The sequence below is a fragment of the Pungitius pungitius genome, chromosome 14 (genome assembly GCF_949316345.1).
Source record: "Pungitius pungitius chromosome 14, fPunPun2.1, whole genome shotgun sequence".
NCBI classification, from domain to species: Eukaryota; Metazoa; Chordata; class Actinopteri; order Perciformes; family Gasterosteidae; genus Pungitius; species Pungitius pungitius.
The window spans coordinates 8,482,910-8,502,177 of NC_084913.1; the positions used below are offsets into that span (position 1 = coordinate 8,482,910).

At 43.3% G+C, this 19,268-nt stretch overlaps 1 protein-coding gene across 4 annotated transcripts; it reads left to right on the plus strand.

Moving 5' to 3' along the window:
- ppp2r5ca (protein phosphatase 2, regulatory subunit B', gamma a) lies at window positions 1–18,839 on the plus strand. Of its 4 annotated transcripts, XM_037486307.2 has the most exons (16): window positions 1–292; window positions 399–461; window positions 1,380–1,530; window positions 9,999–10,198; window positions 11,597–11,707; window positions 11,952–12,044; window positions 12,124–12,254; window positions 12,379–12,438; window positions 12,658–12,766; window positions 13,039–13,092; window positions 13,253–13,423; window positions 13,536–13,663; window positions 14,192–14,293; window positions 14,456–14,528; window positions 15,943–16,059; window positions 16,537–18,839. In XM_037486307.2, the coding sequence occupies exons 1-16, from the start codon at window positions 266–268 to the stop codon at window positions 16,669–16,671; spliced, it is 1,725 nt and encodes a 574-aa protein (XP_037342204.1). In that variant the 5' UTR covers window positions 1–265; the 3' UTR covers window positions 16,672–18,839. The 4 variants fall into 4 exon arrangements, with proteins under 4 accessions (XP_037342204.1, XP_037342205.1, XP_037342203.1 ...); XM_037486308.2 differs by lacking the exons at window positions 1–292; window positions 399–461; window positions 1,380–1,530 and adding an exon at window positions 5,116–5,303; XM_037486306.2 differs by lacking the exons at window positions 1–292; window positions 399–461; window positions 1,380–1,530 and adding an exon at window positions 5,117–5,303 and having other exon boundaries at window positions 15,978–16,059; window positions 16,537–16,676.
- Window positions 18,840–19,268: the final 429 nt, after the last annotated feature.

Below are 19,268 nucleotides of genomic sequence, written 5' to 3' on the forward strand. Positions count from 1 at the left end.
GAGCTCAAGAAGACCGACGGCGAACATTAAAGGTCCTGTTCCTCCACGCACCTATCTCTTTTTCTTTGTTCTCTTTTTTTAAAAGACACGTGACTCGTGGCATGCCGCCACCGAGGACATGCTGTCAGCTCTCGGCCACGTGATGTTTGGATGGTGAGTTGTGAAAAGCCACATCAGTGTGTGTCCGGACGCGTTAACCAGGCATCTGCTGTCAGTGTGTGACCACAGCCCCGAACCTGCTGACATCGGGGATCCCCGTCTGAGGATGCCTCACGGGAGCAAAAGAGAAAAGGTAACGTGGATGCTTAGTGTACTTTTATTATGTCATCAATATTACAACGACTATTGTTGGTGTGAATACTGAGTTGTGCCGTTTTTTTCGCTTTCACTCATTTAAGGAAACTAAATCTGGCAAATCTGGGAAATCCGGAAGCAAAAATGGCCCTGCAGAAAACCAAGATGTAAGTATTTATACACTTCCCTACTAAAACACATTTGCTACACAAATAAGAAATACATTACTGGAAAATTATAAGGTTAGTTATAAGTTAATTATTGTAAATATACCACAGGATACCACAATAAAGGCCGTAAAGCAAGGTTTAATTTGTTATTGAACTTTTTTTTGCTGTTGTGCCTTTTATTTATGATTTATTTATTCATGATTTTTTATTTGGTGTCATAATGAACACACAACCTTATTAGACTCAAGTGCTTCCGTGCAAACCTTTTTGTGGCCTTCGGGGGGAAAGTCTTTACACCCAAAGCTGCTCATGTGACATCTCAGCATGATCTTATGAGTCTATTTTCTTCTATCCGTACTTCTCAACTTGACTTGCATGACCTCTGAGTACAATAGGAGTCATTGTGGCGGCTATTTCTGTCTTTAATATTGCTGCTACGCACCAGCGATGTCGAGTGCAGTGCTCTGAGATTGGAAGAGACCGGATTGATCGACAGCCCGACCTGCTATTTGTCCCCATTGACAGCTTTATCAGCTCCATTGCTCAATTATTCTGTCCACCGAGGTCCGTCACCAACTCTGTCCACTGATGCAGTACGGTACACCGACTGTGATCGGGTTGCCTCGCTGAGAATCACTTGATCTGATTCGGAAAGGAACTTGAACCTTAACCACAACACCCTCGGCACATCTCCTGTCCTACTCTCTTTTTGTCTCCTCCTCCTCCTCCTCCTCTTCCTCCTCCTCCCCCTCCTCACTTTTTCCCCCGGCTGCTCTCTTCTCTCCTCCTTTGAAGTCCACCGTGACACTTGAGTAAAGTGACTCCTGTGGCGCTTCCTTTGGGTGCCGGAACCACCCTCGCCCCTGCTCCGCCCCAGTAACGGGAGCTGTTCCTCTGCGACTCTTGTTTCTGCAGGGCTCCAATAAGAAAGTGCCTCCCGCAGCTCAGGTGATGAGGGTGAAGCAGCCGGGGTCACACTCGGCCACCAAGAGGGAGAAGAGGTTCAGCACTTCCTCTTTCCCCCTCAGTGCTAACAGAGAGCTGCAGAAACTGCCTGCACTTGCAGGTACGCCTCCCTCAAATCCACAGCGCCTCCGCTAGGAGACTCACTCTTTCCTTCCGGTGCAACTCCTTTGCAATGTCTTCCTCCGTATGAACTCATGTGTCAGTGTCATAGTACTCAACATCAACGTTTTTGAACATTTTGTTTGGGATCACACCGTGGATATCACTAACGCGCCTGTGCACCGACTGATTCTTTTGTCGACACCACTACTGTGTTTGGGTGTAAAACTTTTTCCAGCCTCACCGCCAAAGAGGCCGTACATTTCCAGTGACACATTTGAACCACAAAGACCTCATCTGCAAAAAGCAGGTCCAAAACACAACACACAGTGCTGTATGTCAATTCTGCAGCGCAACGCTGACTTAAAGGTACGGGACCATTTTAGGCATTTGGGAAGAAAAGCAGTGTTTAATGAAGATGGCCTAGTTATTTTTCAGCTTGTTATTGTTGGTTTGTATGTAATTGTTTGCTCATAGAAATTATGACAAAAATCCCGACCTACAGATGGCAATAAAAGCGGTCAAAGAAGAGCATTCCTCCTTTGTTTTGGGTGTATTTATGGGAATGTGATGAGTGCAGTGTGGGGTTTGCATTGGGCTGGTCTTGAGCTTTTCTCTATCTCCATGCTCTCGGGCCTTGGTCATGACCTGGTCTTGGTCAAGGCGATCTCCTTCTCCTGAAACCGCCTATTTCACCTTTATTTTATTGTATTTTTCGGCACTCATGGGTGTAGGAATTCATATTAACGATTCACGGCCTTGGTGGATCTTTGGTGGTCTTTTTAACCTTGAGGCCTTTGCTCACTACGTCATTTATAGGTAAGCAGACTGTTCATCAGCTTCATCTGTGATGTTGTGCAATCAGCTGCATCCTCAGCTGTCCCTTCAGGACACAGATATTACCTTGTAAGATAACTCAGACTCAGACTGAATGGACAGTGGTGGGATCTAGGCCATCCAATAATAACTCGTTACGTATGGCCAATCCAAACATGATCCGTGAACTGTACATTTTGTAACGAAGATCACTAACTAGATAACCAATCCCCAATCAGCAAACCGATCACCTTACGGATGAGAAGCCAAATGGTCCCTGTGTCAGTGGAGATTGATTGATTAGTAACAGTACACATAAACCCCCTGTGCCCCTCTGAGACCCGAGGGTGAGGTTTAGGTTTGATCATTCACATCAATCTTTAATGGCTTCATTGTTTCCACACGGCATTACAGGCAGGATCCGGCCTAAGTGGTTTCCTGTAAACTAAACCCACTAAACCCAACCTATGCTTTTTTTTTTTCTTGTACCTGGAAAAACCGGGTGAGACTGCAGTGAAACGATAGAGGTGAGCAGTCCACAGGTGATGGGAATTTGAGGGAGACACAATGCGTGAATATTGATAGTGATGATTGATCTTTGGATTTAATCATCTTTCTCTGTGTTTTGAGTTGTTTTCATTTAGTTCAGGAGAGCTATTCATTTAAAAACCGTGGTTATTTGTGCTTTGCGTATCTCTGTGAGGGAGAGAAACATAGAAAATAGTTTATAAATGTCTGCCATAAAATATTAAACATTTTTTTCTCCCTTTATTGTTTCTGATATGAAGCCACTTCAATCGATTCTCACTTGCTGTTGTGGCCAAAATGTTGTCAGTCGGGCAACAATGTGTTTTTTATGAAGAAGGTAAAACAGCATGTTATTCCAAGTGCCTGTGAAACATTTAGTGATGGGCTCGTGTTGCAGGCGGTCTGGAGAAGCCCGGGCTGCCATCCTCTGGCTGAAAATGGGAATTGTTTTGTTTTCTTGGCTGAACTCAGTTTTTGAAGTCAAACTTCTCCAATTGACAGTAACACATTGTCAAGCCTTTTCATCGGAGTTTAGCTGTTGCTATGGCGGCAATCCATTTAAAGAATGAACTCTTTATTTTGCTTACTTGCAACAAATTGCCCTGAAAGAACAAAACCACAAATGTGTCTCCAAGTACTTTCTGATCCCCCACATGCTTTCGGAAAAGGCTATTCAAGACACAAACCTCTAAAAATGGGTTAAGGAAAGACACCTAGCTGGTCAACCACTACTTAATAATGCATTTGTTGGGGACCATTTCTAACTGCTGATTCATACAAATGAGTGTTAACCTCATCAGGACCGTGTGTGTGGCCTCAATCAATATAAACCACAAAGCATGTAGTTGAAGGAACATGTGGTGATGATGTGTTTTCTAATGTTTTTGACAACAATGGCGAATATTTCATGCATCACGTTACACAGATAACTCTCGGTGAGACGTTGATGTTGGTTTTGCTCTTTCAATGTTATTTTAGAACTGGTACAAACTCCTGCAATCGAAAGGAAGTGGTGGCTGACAGAAAACACCGGCATCCGTTGTCATGGCGGTGGAATGCAATGGCACTTCTTGGGGAGGCTTTGGCCCCTCGGTGAGAGAATGCCATGTCTGATTTGCTCGGTGATACATTTGGCCTTCCTCTACTTTCCCCTTTTCCCTTAACCACTGGGAAAAAAATCAAGAAACAGGGGGGGGAGGAAACGCAATCCACAATTAAAGTTGTCACAACACCAGCTGTGGCAAGAATGACCTGAAATAATTTGGAGTCAAGTAAATTTAAAATGTGCTATTTAAGATTGACATGCATTTTAACAGACTTCAAATTTCACTATGAAGAGCAACTGTAACCTCTCTTCCTCCTCCTCTCTTGATTATTGAACTCTTCACTAATTGGTTGTTAATGACTTGTCTGACTTTGCACAAACAGCACAGCCCTTGTTCTAAATTACTGTGAAAACAGTGTCAAACCTCACTGTTATGAAAACTGGTCGGCCTTGTGATTAGAATGTGGTTTTATGTTGTCTTTCCTCTGATGAGTCACATGAGATAATTATATATATAAGCTTATTTTTAAGTCACTAGTTATCTTACAAAATGATTGATATTTTTATGCGTGAGTCATAAAAACCTCTAACAAACTACATTGTGTGAAGCCAAAAGTAAACTGGATATAATAATTTATTTGAGTTCATATATTTTTTGCGCCTTCACATTTACTTGGTATTTCATTTAATTTTGTCAAAATATCCTTTTTTGACTTGCTGGAGAACTCTGGAGTTTGTGTCTCCAATGGCCCTATCCTCAGCCGCTCATGTGGTTCTTGTGTCCCTCTGCTCCTCATTTAATCCAACAAATTGAAGCCCCCCCCCCAGAAACAAGCGATGACAGAAGAAAAAAATATGACTGACTTTAAAGATTTCGCAATCAGAATAAGTTATTTTCAACTGCTTACCCTCAATCCGATTTTGCTGAAAACCCTTCTACTGTTTAAACTGTGGAGAGGATTTCAGTCGATCAGATCTCAGATATGTACATCTGACTCAAAGCGTCACTAGGGACCAGTGAGTGGGGAGGAGCCGCACAAAAAATTCCAAAGCACATCCCGCCCCCTGTGCATCGTCTCAGCCAATCGCCATCCCTCTCCCCCAACAGCCTCTGCCCACATTGCTCCGGAGCGGCCTGACCGCAGCCAATCAGCACCCGCCTTCACTGCCTACGTCACTAACTAGCCAGTTCCCTCCAGCGGCAGAGAGCTTCATTTTCTGATCTGCTTTTGTGCTAAAATGGAGGCTGGCCTCTCGCCCTAAGTGGATCGCCTTCCTGGTTGAGGTTTAGATGTTGACATGCAATAAATCCGGAGACAGGATGGTTGTGGATGCACCTAACTCCAATGGGCCTTTTCAGCCGGTGGCTCTCATGCACTTCAGAGGTACGTAAAGAGATATCTTTTTCTTCCTGTATTGTCCCGGGAATCGGCGAGAGCGAGAGAGAGAGAGGGCTGTGTGTTGCTGTGCTCCGGTTCCCCTCCACTGGTTTCTACTCGGGTTAGTCAGCATTCAGGACGTTCGCGATCACATCCTCGTTTCTGCGGTTTGGGGGAGAACCAGCAGCTCTCGGACGGTAACTGAAGAGGTGGTTATTTGAAAGGCTCGTGAGCTTTATCGTGAGACAGCGGAGCTACATTTTTTTTTTAAATCTGGTTTTACTAACGTTAGCTAGCTTCTCTCTCTCTCTCTCTCTCTCTCTCTCTCTCTCTCTCTCTCTCTCTCTCTCTCTCTCTCTCTCTCTCTCTCTCTCTCTCTCTCTCTCTCTCTCTCTCTCTCTCTCTCTCTCCCCCCCTCCTCCTCGCCAGGGTAGTGATGTCAAAGGAAGTGAGGTCACAGCTCAGGGAATGGTCTACTTTTAGCTTTAGCTGTGTTTCTGTGTCTTAATAGTCCGTGACAATGAGTCAGTGAGTGTAACGTTATAACATGGAGGATGGAAGCTAAAGAGGAGTCCAATACCGTCCTCCCTCTCCACCTGCTTCCTAGCACCTCAACCCAGCGGTTTAAAAAAAAAAAAAAAAATCTCACTCCCCACCCTGTTACATTTTTTTTTGTTGTAAGACGTCAAGAATAAAATCTGAATATTCCGTCTAACGTCAATCAACGTGAGGGAGGTTTTAGGAATGTGTGCAGAATGCACTCCGGCCTGTTGCCACCGTGCGGCGCGGCCTCTGAAGACGCCTCGGGCGCTTATCGATTCCTCGCTTATTGAGCCGCAGCCCCGGAATGATAACTCCTGTGCTGGGGAACATTCGGCCTCTTTCCTCTTTGTCTGCCTTCTTTTTTTAAAATCATTTCTGACCCCGTTTCGGAACAAAAGTCCCACGTCCAGGGAAGCGTCACACTGCACATTTATCCCTGTCGGCTAAATGTGTCTCAGTGGTTTGTTTGAGTCACACCAAATGGGAGGGTTTTACTTCCATGTTCACTTCCAGGAGTGCAGATCGGAAACCGAAACCGCTACTAAACCAAATGTATATATTTGTGTTCATCTGTGCATACACACGATTAGACTGGCGCCCATCACATAAAGATGTGAAACTCCACTATCCACGTTTAACTGTGTTTTTTAGGATGTGTTTCTGAAAAAGATGATCAAGATTGGCCTTTCAGTGTAATGAAAGCTTTTTGTCCCCCCCTGCACTACCTGTCTGGACAGATGAATCCGCGGCCACCTCTGAATTCGATCCCACGTCCTCTGTGTGTTTTCGGCTACACACATGAAGGCCTGTGTTGCATACTTGTTTGAACCAAGCGTGAACCTCAGGACAGTCAATCTTACAAATTACTTTGAGCTGCTGGCGAATGTGTGAATGATGCACAACACATGCAACTTTCTTTACTGTTCCTATACCGGAGGCAATGTCAAAATGATTTGAATGAATGACTAACCTAGTTCTTTGTGTGCCTTTTTTTTTTTAAACTGCAACACACTGTCCCCTTGCCTAGCTATAAATAGTAGTCAGCCAGGGTTCACATTGATCATAACATACTGTCGATAAAGCAGATTTCCAAACCCTCACCAAATCCAGATTGGCCTGTCAGCTGTTCCTTTGACCCATTTACAGAGAAGAAAAGCAGAGGCCGTGGTCTCCAATGTGACTCCAGTTATTTATTATCTCTTTTTCTTTTTTTTCTTTTAACTCTGAGCATTCGGATAAATCTCCTTGTGTTCTCCACGAGACACGATACCCGCATGTGTGCACGCGCATGCTTGTTCCCCTCCTAAGGCTTCTGTTGGCGACATTAATAGAAGCCACATTGTGGTTAACATCAATTTCGGGAGCACAACGCCGAGCCTTTATCTGTTACCCAACGACCCGCTGCATATTTTGGGAGTGCACCGAAACTTTATAACTCAGACAGAGGCGGACTTATGTAACGAGAGCAGGCCTGACACGGTCAGCGGTGCACGGCATGGGTGACGGGAAAAACAAAACAAACTCCTGCCCAGTAGAGACACGGCCCACAGACCTTGCTGCTGGAAATGAAAGTAAAACACCAATATGTCAATGGTAACATAATCTGCTTTCTTCTTGTGGCCGTCCCACTCGTCTCAGACTTCTGAGTTGACCTTAAGACGAGTTATTCTGAGACCTGTGTCCTCTTTGGAGACGCTAATGACAACTACAAGCGATTTGGGTGAATTCCTCCATTTGTTTTTAATTCGGCGTCCCGACACTCAAGAGTTTTTCTTCCCGTTGTCTCTTTTTCTGTCTCTTTTTCTGTCTCTTTTGGCCATCCGGTCTACATGGATGTGGCCTTTTAATGGCAGCTCCCAAACTCGCCCCCTCACAGTCATCGAGATAAAACGGCCCGACTTGAAACAGACACTGCAGAAGTGTGTCTGAATAGGATATCCCTCTCACCTAAAACCTGCCTGTTTGCAAGAATGTCAAGCACGTGTGTGTGTGTGTGTGTGGGTGTGTACGCCCTTCCCTGGCCTTCGTCACTTCTGTGTTCATTCCTAGAAATTAGGGCATTATCAAATATGTAGACTGCTTGTTGTGTGCCTATATGTTTTTGCTTATGACAAAATTGTATTAGCAAATAATCTATCAGTTTGTTTACTGTCGGGTCAAATTAAAACCAGACGGAAAGTTGTAACTCATAGACAAAATGAAGTTATCTCCGTATAAAACTGCTTCCAGTGCTCTGTTGGCCTTCAATATTTGTTGTGTATCTTATTTGATCCTTGTGCCAATGTCATTAATCACTTTCTGTCTCTTATCGTAATTTAGTTGTCATTAATTGGAGGTGTTTTGCCAACAGATCAGTCATGGAAGAGGAATGGGAGTCATCTATTTAGTTTGCCTTTGACCTGCGCCATATGCCGTCTACATGTCTGATCTAATTCGGTTCGCTCACAGCGCCAACATCCACATTCATGTGCAGACACGGCTTCCCAGCATCCGTGCCAGCCTATTGTTAATGCCACAGCCTTTACTGCTCCCTAATTATGGGCTATGAAAAAAGTACAGCTTTTGGTATGATTTATTTTGTTTTAACAACACAGGCCTCTTAATAAGAGGTGGTTCCGGCTGCAGAAAAAGCAGCAAAATCTCAACGTAAAGCCACTGTAGAGGTAATTTGGGGTTTGTAGGCATCAGTTGTTTTAACTCTTTGTCATCCATCAGACACAGAGCCGTGGTCACCTGCAACACACTAATGAAGTGGTACATGTGTGTCTAGATCGTTTATGACTGTGTTCTGTTTTTGTTAATCATTAGCAACGTTCTCACCCTGGAGACCACCTCACACGCAGCTGCCGGTGTAATTTGAAGGGACCCACACACCGTTTTTATGAAGAAGCTAGTTGACACGATGACTTTGCCTATTTTTATTTTAGCTGTAACTGGGCTGAAATTGATAGTCATTTAATTGAGAACCATCGGATCAATGGAGTTGCAGTTGCCGAGTTTAAATCTGTTCGGCGCATCTTTACTGGCCTTCAAGCAATAGTTGGCCTTCAACAACATTTTATTAACCACATCTGTTTACTAATCACTACAACTCTCGCATCCTTCCCTTAAATATAAGGCTCCTGTTAGCTTAGCTTAGCTTAGCATGCATAAAGGCTGGATATGGAAACCGGCCCACCTGGCTGAGTTCTGTCACAAGACGCCAAACAGTTGTGTATTGTGGGTTCGTATCACTAAGTAAACTTTAGAGATAATGCTTGGCAGATTGTAACCCTTCTGACAGAACGAGGCCAGTTCTCCTCCACTACTTCCAGTCTTCATGCAAGGATACACTATTCGGAGCTTCATATTTAAAGGACAAATGAGTGAGGAGTTGACAATCTTCTCATCCAGCCGTGTGTGTGCAAGAAATTCAATAAGCAGATGACCCGATATGCTCAAGCCTCCCTTTATGGCCTTATATAAAGTAACCATGTGAATAATAGATTTGCAGGTCTTGATTTACTTCTTTTTTTCTTTATAAATAATTGAATCGTATCTGATTTTTACGGCAGCTGACGTCTTGAAAACCAGAAAGAAACAAGCAAGATCAAAGTCGGGTCGCATAACTACATGGTTATGGTCTCGCTCTGTTATTGCTGCGCCACTTGAGCATCGTCGGGTTTTCAAGTGACCGCAATGGAGGTTTTCCTTTCTGTGTTGTCATGTGTGAAGCGCTGGCAGAGATGTTTGTTTGTTTGTGAGCCGCTGCTCTTCTTGAGTGCTTCTCTGGTAGAAATATAAAGAACAGAAGAATTTGTCAAACCACCAATGGCTGGTCTGTGACCAGTCACTTAATTCCCAAATCCTTCTCTGTCCTCCTTCTCACGCTGGGCTGTAACCATCGCAGCCTTTCACTCAGTGCACTTTACCCGTTGTGTAGCGTCTGCCCCTCCTCATCAGCTCTTGTTGCCCGATACTTTTTCCTACTGCATTGCTGCTTCAACTGTCGTCCTTGACAGTTCCTCTTGTGACCTCCTTTGAACATGTCTCGGTTTTACTATATTCCCCACCGGCTTATTTCATCACCTCTGCATAGCTTGGCCGGGCCTTTATCTCCCATTCGGACATTCTCTGGACTCACAATAACCCCCCCGCCCCCCCTCTGTGTCTCCTCAGATGTGGCCCCCGCAGAGCAGGAGAAGCTCTTCATCCAAAAGCTGCGGCAGTGCTGCGTTCTGTTTGACTTCCTGTCCGACCCGCTGAGCGACCTGAAATGGAAGGAAGTGAAGAGGGCGGCGCTGAGCGAAATGGTGGAGTACATCACCCACAACAGGAACGTCATCACAGAGCCCATCTACCCGGAGATGGTGCACATGGTCAGTAGTAGTAGGGATTCGTTTGAGGGATGGAATGGGGATAAGCTGCTGGGAGTGTTGTTTGTCATCCGGTTTTATGTGGCTTTTTGGGGGGCGTGGGTGGGTTGGTTGGCTGGCTTTCTTTCTTTCTTTCTTTCTTTATTACATTGCATGTCATTTAGCTGACTTTTCTCCAAAGCGACTTACAATACGTGCAATTCAACCATAAGGATACAAACTCAAAAGAACTAGAAAAAACAAAGTGCAATTTCATCAAATAAGCCGATTTGCAACCTGCTATAGATGAGAGTTACAGTGAGGTTAGCATGTAGTCATGGTGCTTGCCGGCTTTGTGAGTAGCAGAGGGACTGAGTGAGAGTGCAAAAGAAGAAAGTAGGAGTAAGAGGTCCCATGACTTCGGTCTGGATGTCAGAGAAGTTGAACAGGAGGATGTCCAATTCTTCCAAGAACTGACTTTCAGGAGGCCTGTTTTTAAAATGATTTGTGAAAGCCAAAAAGGAGAGTGAGCGAGGGGGTGGGGGTTAGAAAAAAAAACACGTAAGATGCATATTTTATCCGTCAACTCTTGCAACGGCTTAATGCGAGATTTTATGTCTAAAATGTTTCCCTTTGAGTCAAAGTGTTTGGTTTATGACTAAAGCATATGATGACTTGGTCGCAGACGTGAGAGTGCAGAGACATCTGAAATGAAGCTGCTAACGTGGCTACATCCTACCAGGCTACAAATCCTCAGTTTGTCATCAAAGCCTGTAAAATAACTGTTGTGGTGTTTGCATGGTGGAGTAACTTTTCACAGCTTGTTCTGGATTGAAGTGCAGATAGTGCATCTACCTTGTAGCCAGTCTTTTCGAACAAGGCGCCCAGTGTGTGAGCGGTGCCACCTGCACCGTCCCATGATGTGCCTGCCAGCCAATCGCAGCCCACAGCGGAGTCAGTTGACACACGGATTATTTTGGGCAAACCCTGGGAGGGCAGTTGCAAGGAGGGTTTTAGGTTTAACATGAACCTAAAGTTTTTTTCTTTTGGTTTTTTTGAACGCCTATCAGGACACTTTGTCCTTTTTATTTTTTAACCCCAAATGAGTTCAAATGTATTATTTATTTTCATTGCCATGCTGCTCCAGTCTATCGAAATGGTTTCACTGTTTGTTAGTTTCATGACTGGAAACCGTTATTCAACACGGGGACGTTTCTGACAGGAAGCTTCTGCCTTTAAAAAAAAAAAAAATGTAGTCTGTGGAAATCCCTTGTAACTGATTCTCCGTAGTGCTATTGCCATTTGTGTGGTCGCCAAAATAAACTTTTAAGCTTTGGCTTATCACCGCAGCAAAAGTAATGTAACTTGAGTAGTGTACCGTCCTGGGGAATAAACATTCCTCTTTTGCTCCTCTTCTTCCAGTTTGCGGTGAATATGTTCCGAACATTGCCTCCTTCGTCCAACCCCACCGGCGCAGAGTTTGATCCAGAGGAAGACGAGCCGACACTTGAAGCGGCTTGGCCACACCTGCAGGTTGACATTTAAATCATGAAATCCTCCCGAGAACAGGGAGACGTTTATTAACGGTTATTATTGTGAAGCCGGAGGAGTTTCCCTACGTGGCCGAAGTTTGCAAATCACTTGTTTCTGAGATTTATAAAAAGAGCTCTGCTTTGTATCATATTTTGAATTGTGTAATTTCAATTTCAATGTGTCAATTTGATTTAATTCCGTCTCATCAGTCATTGCCTTTTTTTCCTCCTTGTTTCTGCTGCAGCTCGTCTATGAATTTTTTCTTAGGTTTTTAGAATCGCCCGACTTTCAGCCCAACATAGCCAAGAAATACATCGATCAGAAATTTGTAATGCAGGTAGGAAAGGAACATTTTTTTTCCTCAAACTTCCATGGTAATTTTTATATAATAACATTTCACTTCTCTTGTATTTTAGCTCCTAGACCTATTTGACAGTGAGGATCCCAGAGAGAGAGACTTCCTCAAAACCACCCTGCACAGGATTTATGGAAAGTTCCTGGGGCTGAGAGCATACATCAGGAAACAGATCAATAACATTTTCTATAGGTCTGTGCGGGTCTCCTTCTACTCTGCTTCTTTTTAACACATGCATACCTATCATGATGGGCCACATATAAATCATATACCTTGTCCAGTAATTGGATTCTAAGTATTTTGCTTTGCCTTACAGATTTATCTATGAAACGGAGCACCATAATGGTATAGCTGAACTGCTGGAAATACTTGGAAGGTATGGGACTTCGCTTTGGGGCTTGACACAGCTGTTTGTAGCTCTTATGCTCTCTAGTGACTTTTTACATGACCGTCAAAGGGTTTATTTGAACCATGACGCGTCATTGCATTTAGTTTTTCTTCCTGAAGGTAAAACTATCAGCCACTTTATTTGCATACAAGCTGTTACAACATGCCAGACTACGTTTTCTAACCGGTTCCATTTGTGCTTTCACAGTATAATCAATGGATTTGCCTTACCACTCAAGGAAGAGCACAAGATTTTTCTGTTGAAGGTTTTATTGCCTCTGCACAAAGTGAAATCCCTCAGTGTCTACCATCCACAGGTGAGTTTGGGCAACGCTACGAAGCTTTTGGGAAGCTGTACGGCAAGGGAGCCGTATAGCACATCACTTATTTACCAGTCCTATATATTTTTTAAATATTCCTGTCCGAACCTGCTTTGAGTAGGACGCCTCGTCTTCTGATGAGCAGCTTTAGTCAAGAAACTGTGTTGCGTCACCCTCAAGCATCGACGTCCCCCCCCCCACTGTGTTACTTTTAACTGGCTTCCGGTAAACTCACATTTTTTAAAATTATTTGTCCATTTGTTTTGCAGTTGGCCTACTGCGTTGTGCAGTTTTTGGAAAAGGACAGCACTCTCACTGAGCCGGTATGTATAAAAAAAGAACATTTTTAAAATGAGAAGCCAGTGTGAGCCTTTTGGCTAAATTGGTATTTTGTGGACATTTTACCCTTCAAGCTGCTTTCCCCTTGTCCTACCTGAAGGGTAGGACACGTACTATAATTTTCCCTCTCCGTCGTCCCAACAGGTGGTAATGGCCTTACTCAAGTACTGGCCAAAGACTCACAGTCCCAAGGAAGTGATGTTCCTCAACGAGCTGGAGGAGATCCTGGACGTCATCGAGCCCTCTGAGTTCGTTAAAGTGCAGGAGCCGCTCTTCAGGCAGCTGGCCAAGTGTGTGTCCAGCCCACACTTCCAGGTAACCGAGCGGGCGATCGCAAACCGTCCCTTCGCGACGTGGGACACTATTCGGGCGGTTGTTGTTGTTGTCGTCGTCGTCACCATGTGCCTGACTGCGGTGTTTTGTGTAGGTGGCGGAGAGAGCGCTGTACTACTGGAACAACGAGTACATCATGAGTCTGATCAGCGACAACGCAGCCAAGATTCTGCCTATTATGTTCCCCGCGCTGTACCGCAACTCCAAGACCCACTGGAACAAGTAAGATACTCGCACGCCGTATTTCCACACGGGCCCCGCTAATGTCCTTCAGAGCGCTGCACACGGCATGTAACACCAGTGTGACGCAGCAGCTCACATTAGTGATATCTCTCAAGTATGTGTAGATATTTTTGCTTGGTCACACAACATACTCTCCAGTTTAAAAAAATACAAGTAGTATGTATACATCATAAGTTATCTAGCATACATTTTCTAATGTTTATCATAACCTTGAATGCATTTCTTATTTCTTCTGATCACCCTTTTTGTCCATGCAATACGTTTGGTGCTTTTAGTGCACAACAAAGCTGAACAACCAAAATGTTGGCTAATCAACTGAAGAGTAACCATTTACTAATCAAGTCATTTTTCAATCAATAGTTCCAAAACAAGCTCTACTTGTGTCTTTGGAAAGTGTCATGCTGACTGCTTTTCATTAAAAAAAAAACAAATTCAGGCTTTACAGTAATGTTGCTTGAGCTTATTGGGTCTTGACAGGCGTGTGTGTGTGTGTGTTTGCGCTCACAGGACCATCCACGGCCTCATCTACAATGCTCTGAAGCTCTTCATGGAGATGAATCAGAAGCTCTTTGACGACTGCACGCAGCAGTTCAGGGCCGAGAAAAACAAGTAGGACTCTCCTCCCACTCAGTCTGACTTTTTTTTTTACAAAGATGTCTGAGTGACGCATAATCGGAGTCTGCCTTAACAAAGCCGTTGAATGGGTGTCTGGTTTCACGTTTATCGGTGGAGCGGAACAGATCAATGACGTGAGCTTTTGTTGCTTAACAGAGAGAAGGCAAAGTCAAAAGAACGTGAAGAGGCCTGGGTCAAGATCGAGAACCTCGCCAAGTCAAATCCACAGGTGAGCAGTGTTTGCAATCATCTCTCCTTCCGTGTGTGTGTGTGTGTGTGTGTGTGTGTGCAGCACGCAGCTTCATGAAATGTCTCTTTGTTTTCAATAAGCCAGTCTTGTTGTTGACTTGTAGTTTACTTTCCATCTGATCCCGTTAAAGCTGCGATGTGTAACGTCTGACCAGATGCCCTCAATGAATAGGGCGAGACAGTTCACTCAAAATCCAGTCGACATAAATAACTCTTGGCCCGATAGCTGCTATCCATCTGTGTTTGTGCACTAACTTTGGCTCTAGTGCCAGTTTGATAGTATGCTTATTAGATCAAAGGGAGCGGGCCACAAACCGGGCGAGTTGGGGCCGGTCCCCCCCACGGGTCGACCGGCCCAAAGTCAGGACAACTGTTAACTGAAGGTCCCTCTCGCTGACCTGCGTTCGCTCTCCTCTTGGCAGAACAGCCTCGTGGCCCCCGGCTGGAAAGACCAACCACGAGTCGTCATCTTGTTTCGGCCACTTTTGGATTTAATCCGATAAATATAATCGCAGACCCCGTACTTTCAGGATGTGGTAAACGGCTCTACTTCTTTGTCCTCTCATGTTGGACATTAATCTCTTGAAGAGCGTAGACTTCTTTTACACAATGAGGTGAACATTCTGCTGATGATGGCTTACTTTTTGGATATCTTGGCCAGATGTTACACGCCTTCTTTAAGGAGTCATATTATTCACATTCTGAATTGGTTGTTCATGGTTTCCAGCATTACTGTTGAAGATGGAAAGCGCTTGGTGAGATCGTGTGTAGTTGTGGTGAATGCTTGAATCAGACCGCTCTAAAATGCTCCCTAAAGGAATGTTTGATTGAATCAAAGAGTGACTTTTCAGAAATCTCTGACTGTATTTAGTATTCCACTGAAGTTCGAATTTTACTTCAGTGTCGGCCATTTAAGGCATAGATTGACATTTTGGGATTTGCCCTTATTCACTCTGATTTTAGTCTCCCATTGTTAACAATGTTTGTGCTAAGCGACCGACACATGCAGTATTAACTCTTCATCCAACTCTTGGCTGTAAAGTGAGTAAGCATTATTCCCAAAAGGTTAAACTATTCAGTTTGCAACAACAGAGTGCAACAAATTCAAAATTGTAATCATTGCAATATTAATCTGCCATAAAATATCTAGTATGCAGTCAGCAACTGATGGTCTTAACATTGTTTGACACGGTTGCTTTCCCATAATCAACACTTCAATGCCAATAAATCACAAGTAAAAATGTGATCAGTCATTTTCATACCAAGGCATATGGAACGGATTAACACTAAATAACATATTTGAATCCACTCAGAGCCTCTTGATTCATTCTTCTTTGCATGCAACATAAAGTCTTTTCTCCATCCTTTTTGTGTTTATTTTCTTTTCAACATAGTTCTTTATGTATGTTGATTCCTCTGACCTCAATAGTCCTGTAGCAATGGAGACGGATGTCCCTTTGATAGAAGATGTTCAGAGGTTAAAAAAGACAGTTGAGGCGGGCGCAACTCAGGTAAACCTGAATTTCTGTCTATTTCTCTTTGTTCTAATTTAGTAGGACTGTTTGCTACCAAAGCTTGCAACCGCTACATGCTCTTTAAAATGTATTCTAATTATATACTTGCTATATAAATTAGTCTTTTTTTGTTATAAATCAACCTACAATTTAAAATGTGGAAACAAATCTGATCACTGATATATATTCTTGGAATTGTCACAATGTGTTTATAGCATTAACAACTTAAAGTCTTTATTTTATAATGAACTATTGGGGGCTCATGAAAAGGCCTGAAATGTGTGTGTGTGTGTGTGTGTGTATGTATCTTCGTCCTAGTATGCCTGGCTCAGTACGCCATGTTTTAACTTGGCTACCCAGGTGCTCCTCCGTAAATTAAAGCTGCCGCGCTTCATCTCAGAGACGTGATCAGAGCGTGTTGACCGGAGACGCCGATGTGAAACGTTCTAACGAAGGTTCTCCTCCATGTGACAGTTGCAGCATGACCAGCGGAAAGAGCGGCATCTGGTGCGACGCAAATCTGAGTTGCCTCAGGATATCTACACCACAAAAGCCTTGGAGTCCCACCGCAGAGCTGAAGACATGTTGACCACCAATGATGGACTCTAGGTCCCGCCCCCTGCCGACTCTTTGTTCCACGGCCCCCCCGCCCTTTGACCCTCGACAGCCATGGAAATTCTCGTCGCCCGAATTACACCGGCGATGTGGGGAAATCCACGCCTCCCCCCACTCGCAGCCCACCAAGGAGTCTCCGTTGTCCTTCATTCCTGCTTCCCCAGTGCGGATGTCTCCTCCCCTCAGATTTCTGCTTTCTCAGGTTTTTTTCTTTATTCGGAGAGGCCGTTTCTTTTTTAGCCCTCGTCACATTGATTCTGTTGCCCGTATTATATCCCCCCCCCCATAGGTTCTTCTTGACTTGCTTTCTCCTTCCATCCCCCGTTGCATTCGCTGTAAATGTGGAACCTGGGAGTGCGTGTGCGGGACAGCTGGTTCCTTCATTCCCAACGCGGTGGATGTGACTCGCTGTTGTCTTTCGGTCTCCGCACTTGGTTTTCTTTTCTTTTCTGTCAAATGGGACAAAATCATCAGAACGGTCAGATGAGAAATTCCTGTCATTTGTTTTATCTTTTCAGAGTTGTTTGCTTAATCTAACAGATCTCTTCTCCGTGCCAAGATTGTTGTGTTCCATATATTTTCTTTTTTGTCTGACTTCAACAGGGACACCTGCCTTTTTATTTAATTTTTTTTGTCAGTGTTTGAAAGGCTCTTTGGGGTTATTAAAGTTTAGCACACCAGACCAACCTGAGACTTGTCCTTAGCCTTGCAATGTCCAGGAAAGGTGGCGAGGAAAGAGGAAGCTGTCCTGTGGACACCAGACACTTTCCATTTTTTTTTCTTTTGTGCCATATGCAACTCTTTTATATGCTTGCTCTCCTTAAGTTCATTGGCAATATTTGAAAACCAGACCATAGTGATGACTGGACAGTTTAAACAATGGTACTTGCTGTTTCTAATGATGAAGTTGAGTGAAAGCCGTGGGTGTCTGCTACCTTTTGTTGCCGTAGCAACTATCCAGAGTTAAAATAAAGCACGGGGGGGCCCTCAGTTGCGCACACCGGCTGCATACTGATAAGGAGATGAGTGTGAGGTATTTAAGGTGAGTGGTGGGTTTTATATATATAATTACTGTCAAATCTTTATCTGTAAGGAAATATATTGACAGATTTTTTTTGTTTTTGTTGAATGGGTTCGGACGAACAGATCTGTAGCATCTCGACACCTACAAATTCTACTCACTGATTCATTCATTCATTTATTCTTTTCCAAGAACAGGGAGGTGTTGTGACTATTAATAGAGCTAAAGAGTTATGTTATTAAAATTGTAATGTCCTTTAATTAAAGATAAATATTAATTTATTAAATTTAAGTGCTGGTAATCATACTGACATTAAATGTTTAATACAAAACATGAAAGCTATCAAAAAGATGAATTCCTTAACGTTTGAAGGCGTGGCCTGTTTGGTGCCACTATTCCTCATTTTAGTTGTCTTGTCGAGTGGGGATCCTCTTCAGGGAGGACTGTTAAAAGTAGGATAACATCTTCCAGTCAGTACCATTGTTTAAACGTAGGAGGTCTGCTAGATTTCTTCATATTTGATGTGTTGTATTTCTCTGTCTCGACTCTGGAGGTTAAGTAGCGTGGATGTCAGGTTTTATTTAGTTCTGAGACAGACTGGTATCAAACGGCCACTAAAATGCCAGAAGCTGATAATAAACTGACATTGTGACTTGGCTTGTGAACTGTATTAATACTGTATTTGCTTGAATGCAAAAAGATGTAAATTAAAACTACCATGTTAAACATGTACCTTTTACCCTGGAGGAATGCCATTCACCAACTGATTTTGGTCGTCCAGTTCATTGCGTTTCTGAAACAATCCGGCTTGCCGGGAGAGATGTTTTTTTTATAGATTTTATTAGTTTGAGTCAAGAGATGTTTGAAGTTTATTTTAGTTGTCCGTGATAAAGAGATGATTTAAGAATCATTCGGTGGCTTGTTCTCTTTCTGCAGGATCTTAGCAGATATTTTTAATTTCACATATTTCCAAAACATGACAATTTAAAGTGTCCTTTTTGTGTGACCTGTACTATAGGATTCATTTAATATTGTATATATGATTTATCTTGTTTCATGTAGTGTTATATATCTAGATTAATTTTGTACAAATTGTCCCTCTGTACAGAATAAAACATCAATAGCAAGTGAAAGAAGTCAATCTGGCACATACCGTCTTATTTCTCCTGTTCTGGATGTACTTTCATTGTCACAATGAGTTAGGAAATTGTCTTATTTTTACTAGGAAAGTTTCTTCCCTCCTCTATATAACTGACATATGTTCATGCCCGTTGTGTGCGCCTATCACTGTCTTTAGTGGTGTTCAACTATATAGGATGAATAAAGAGATTATTTGAATATATATTTTCAACCATGCATCAATTTTGGCTTTACTTGACATCTTAAATGACTATTTTGAAAGATACCTGTGACCGACATTAATAAATGTGCTTTATTAGGAACACAAGGCAAGAATTGAACGCATTTAAAAGCCGCAATGTCTTAGCAGTGTGCTGCGTTAAACACAAGAGGGAGCCAGATACCTGGAAAGAACATAAAATAACCATGGTCCATAACAAAATGCAGACAG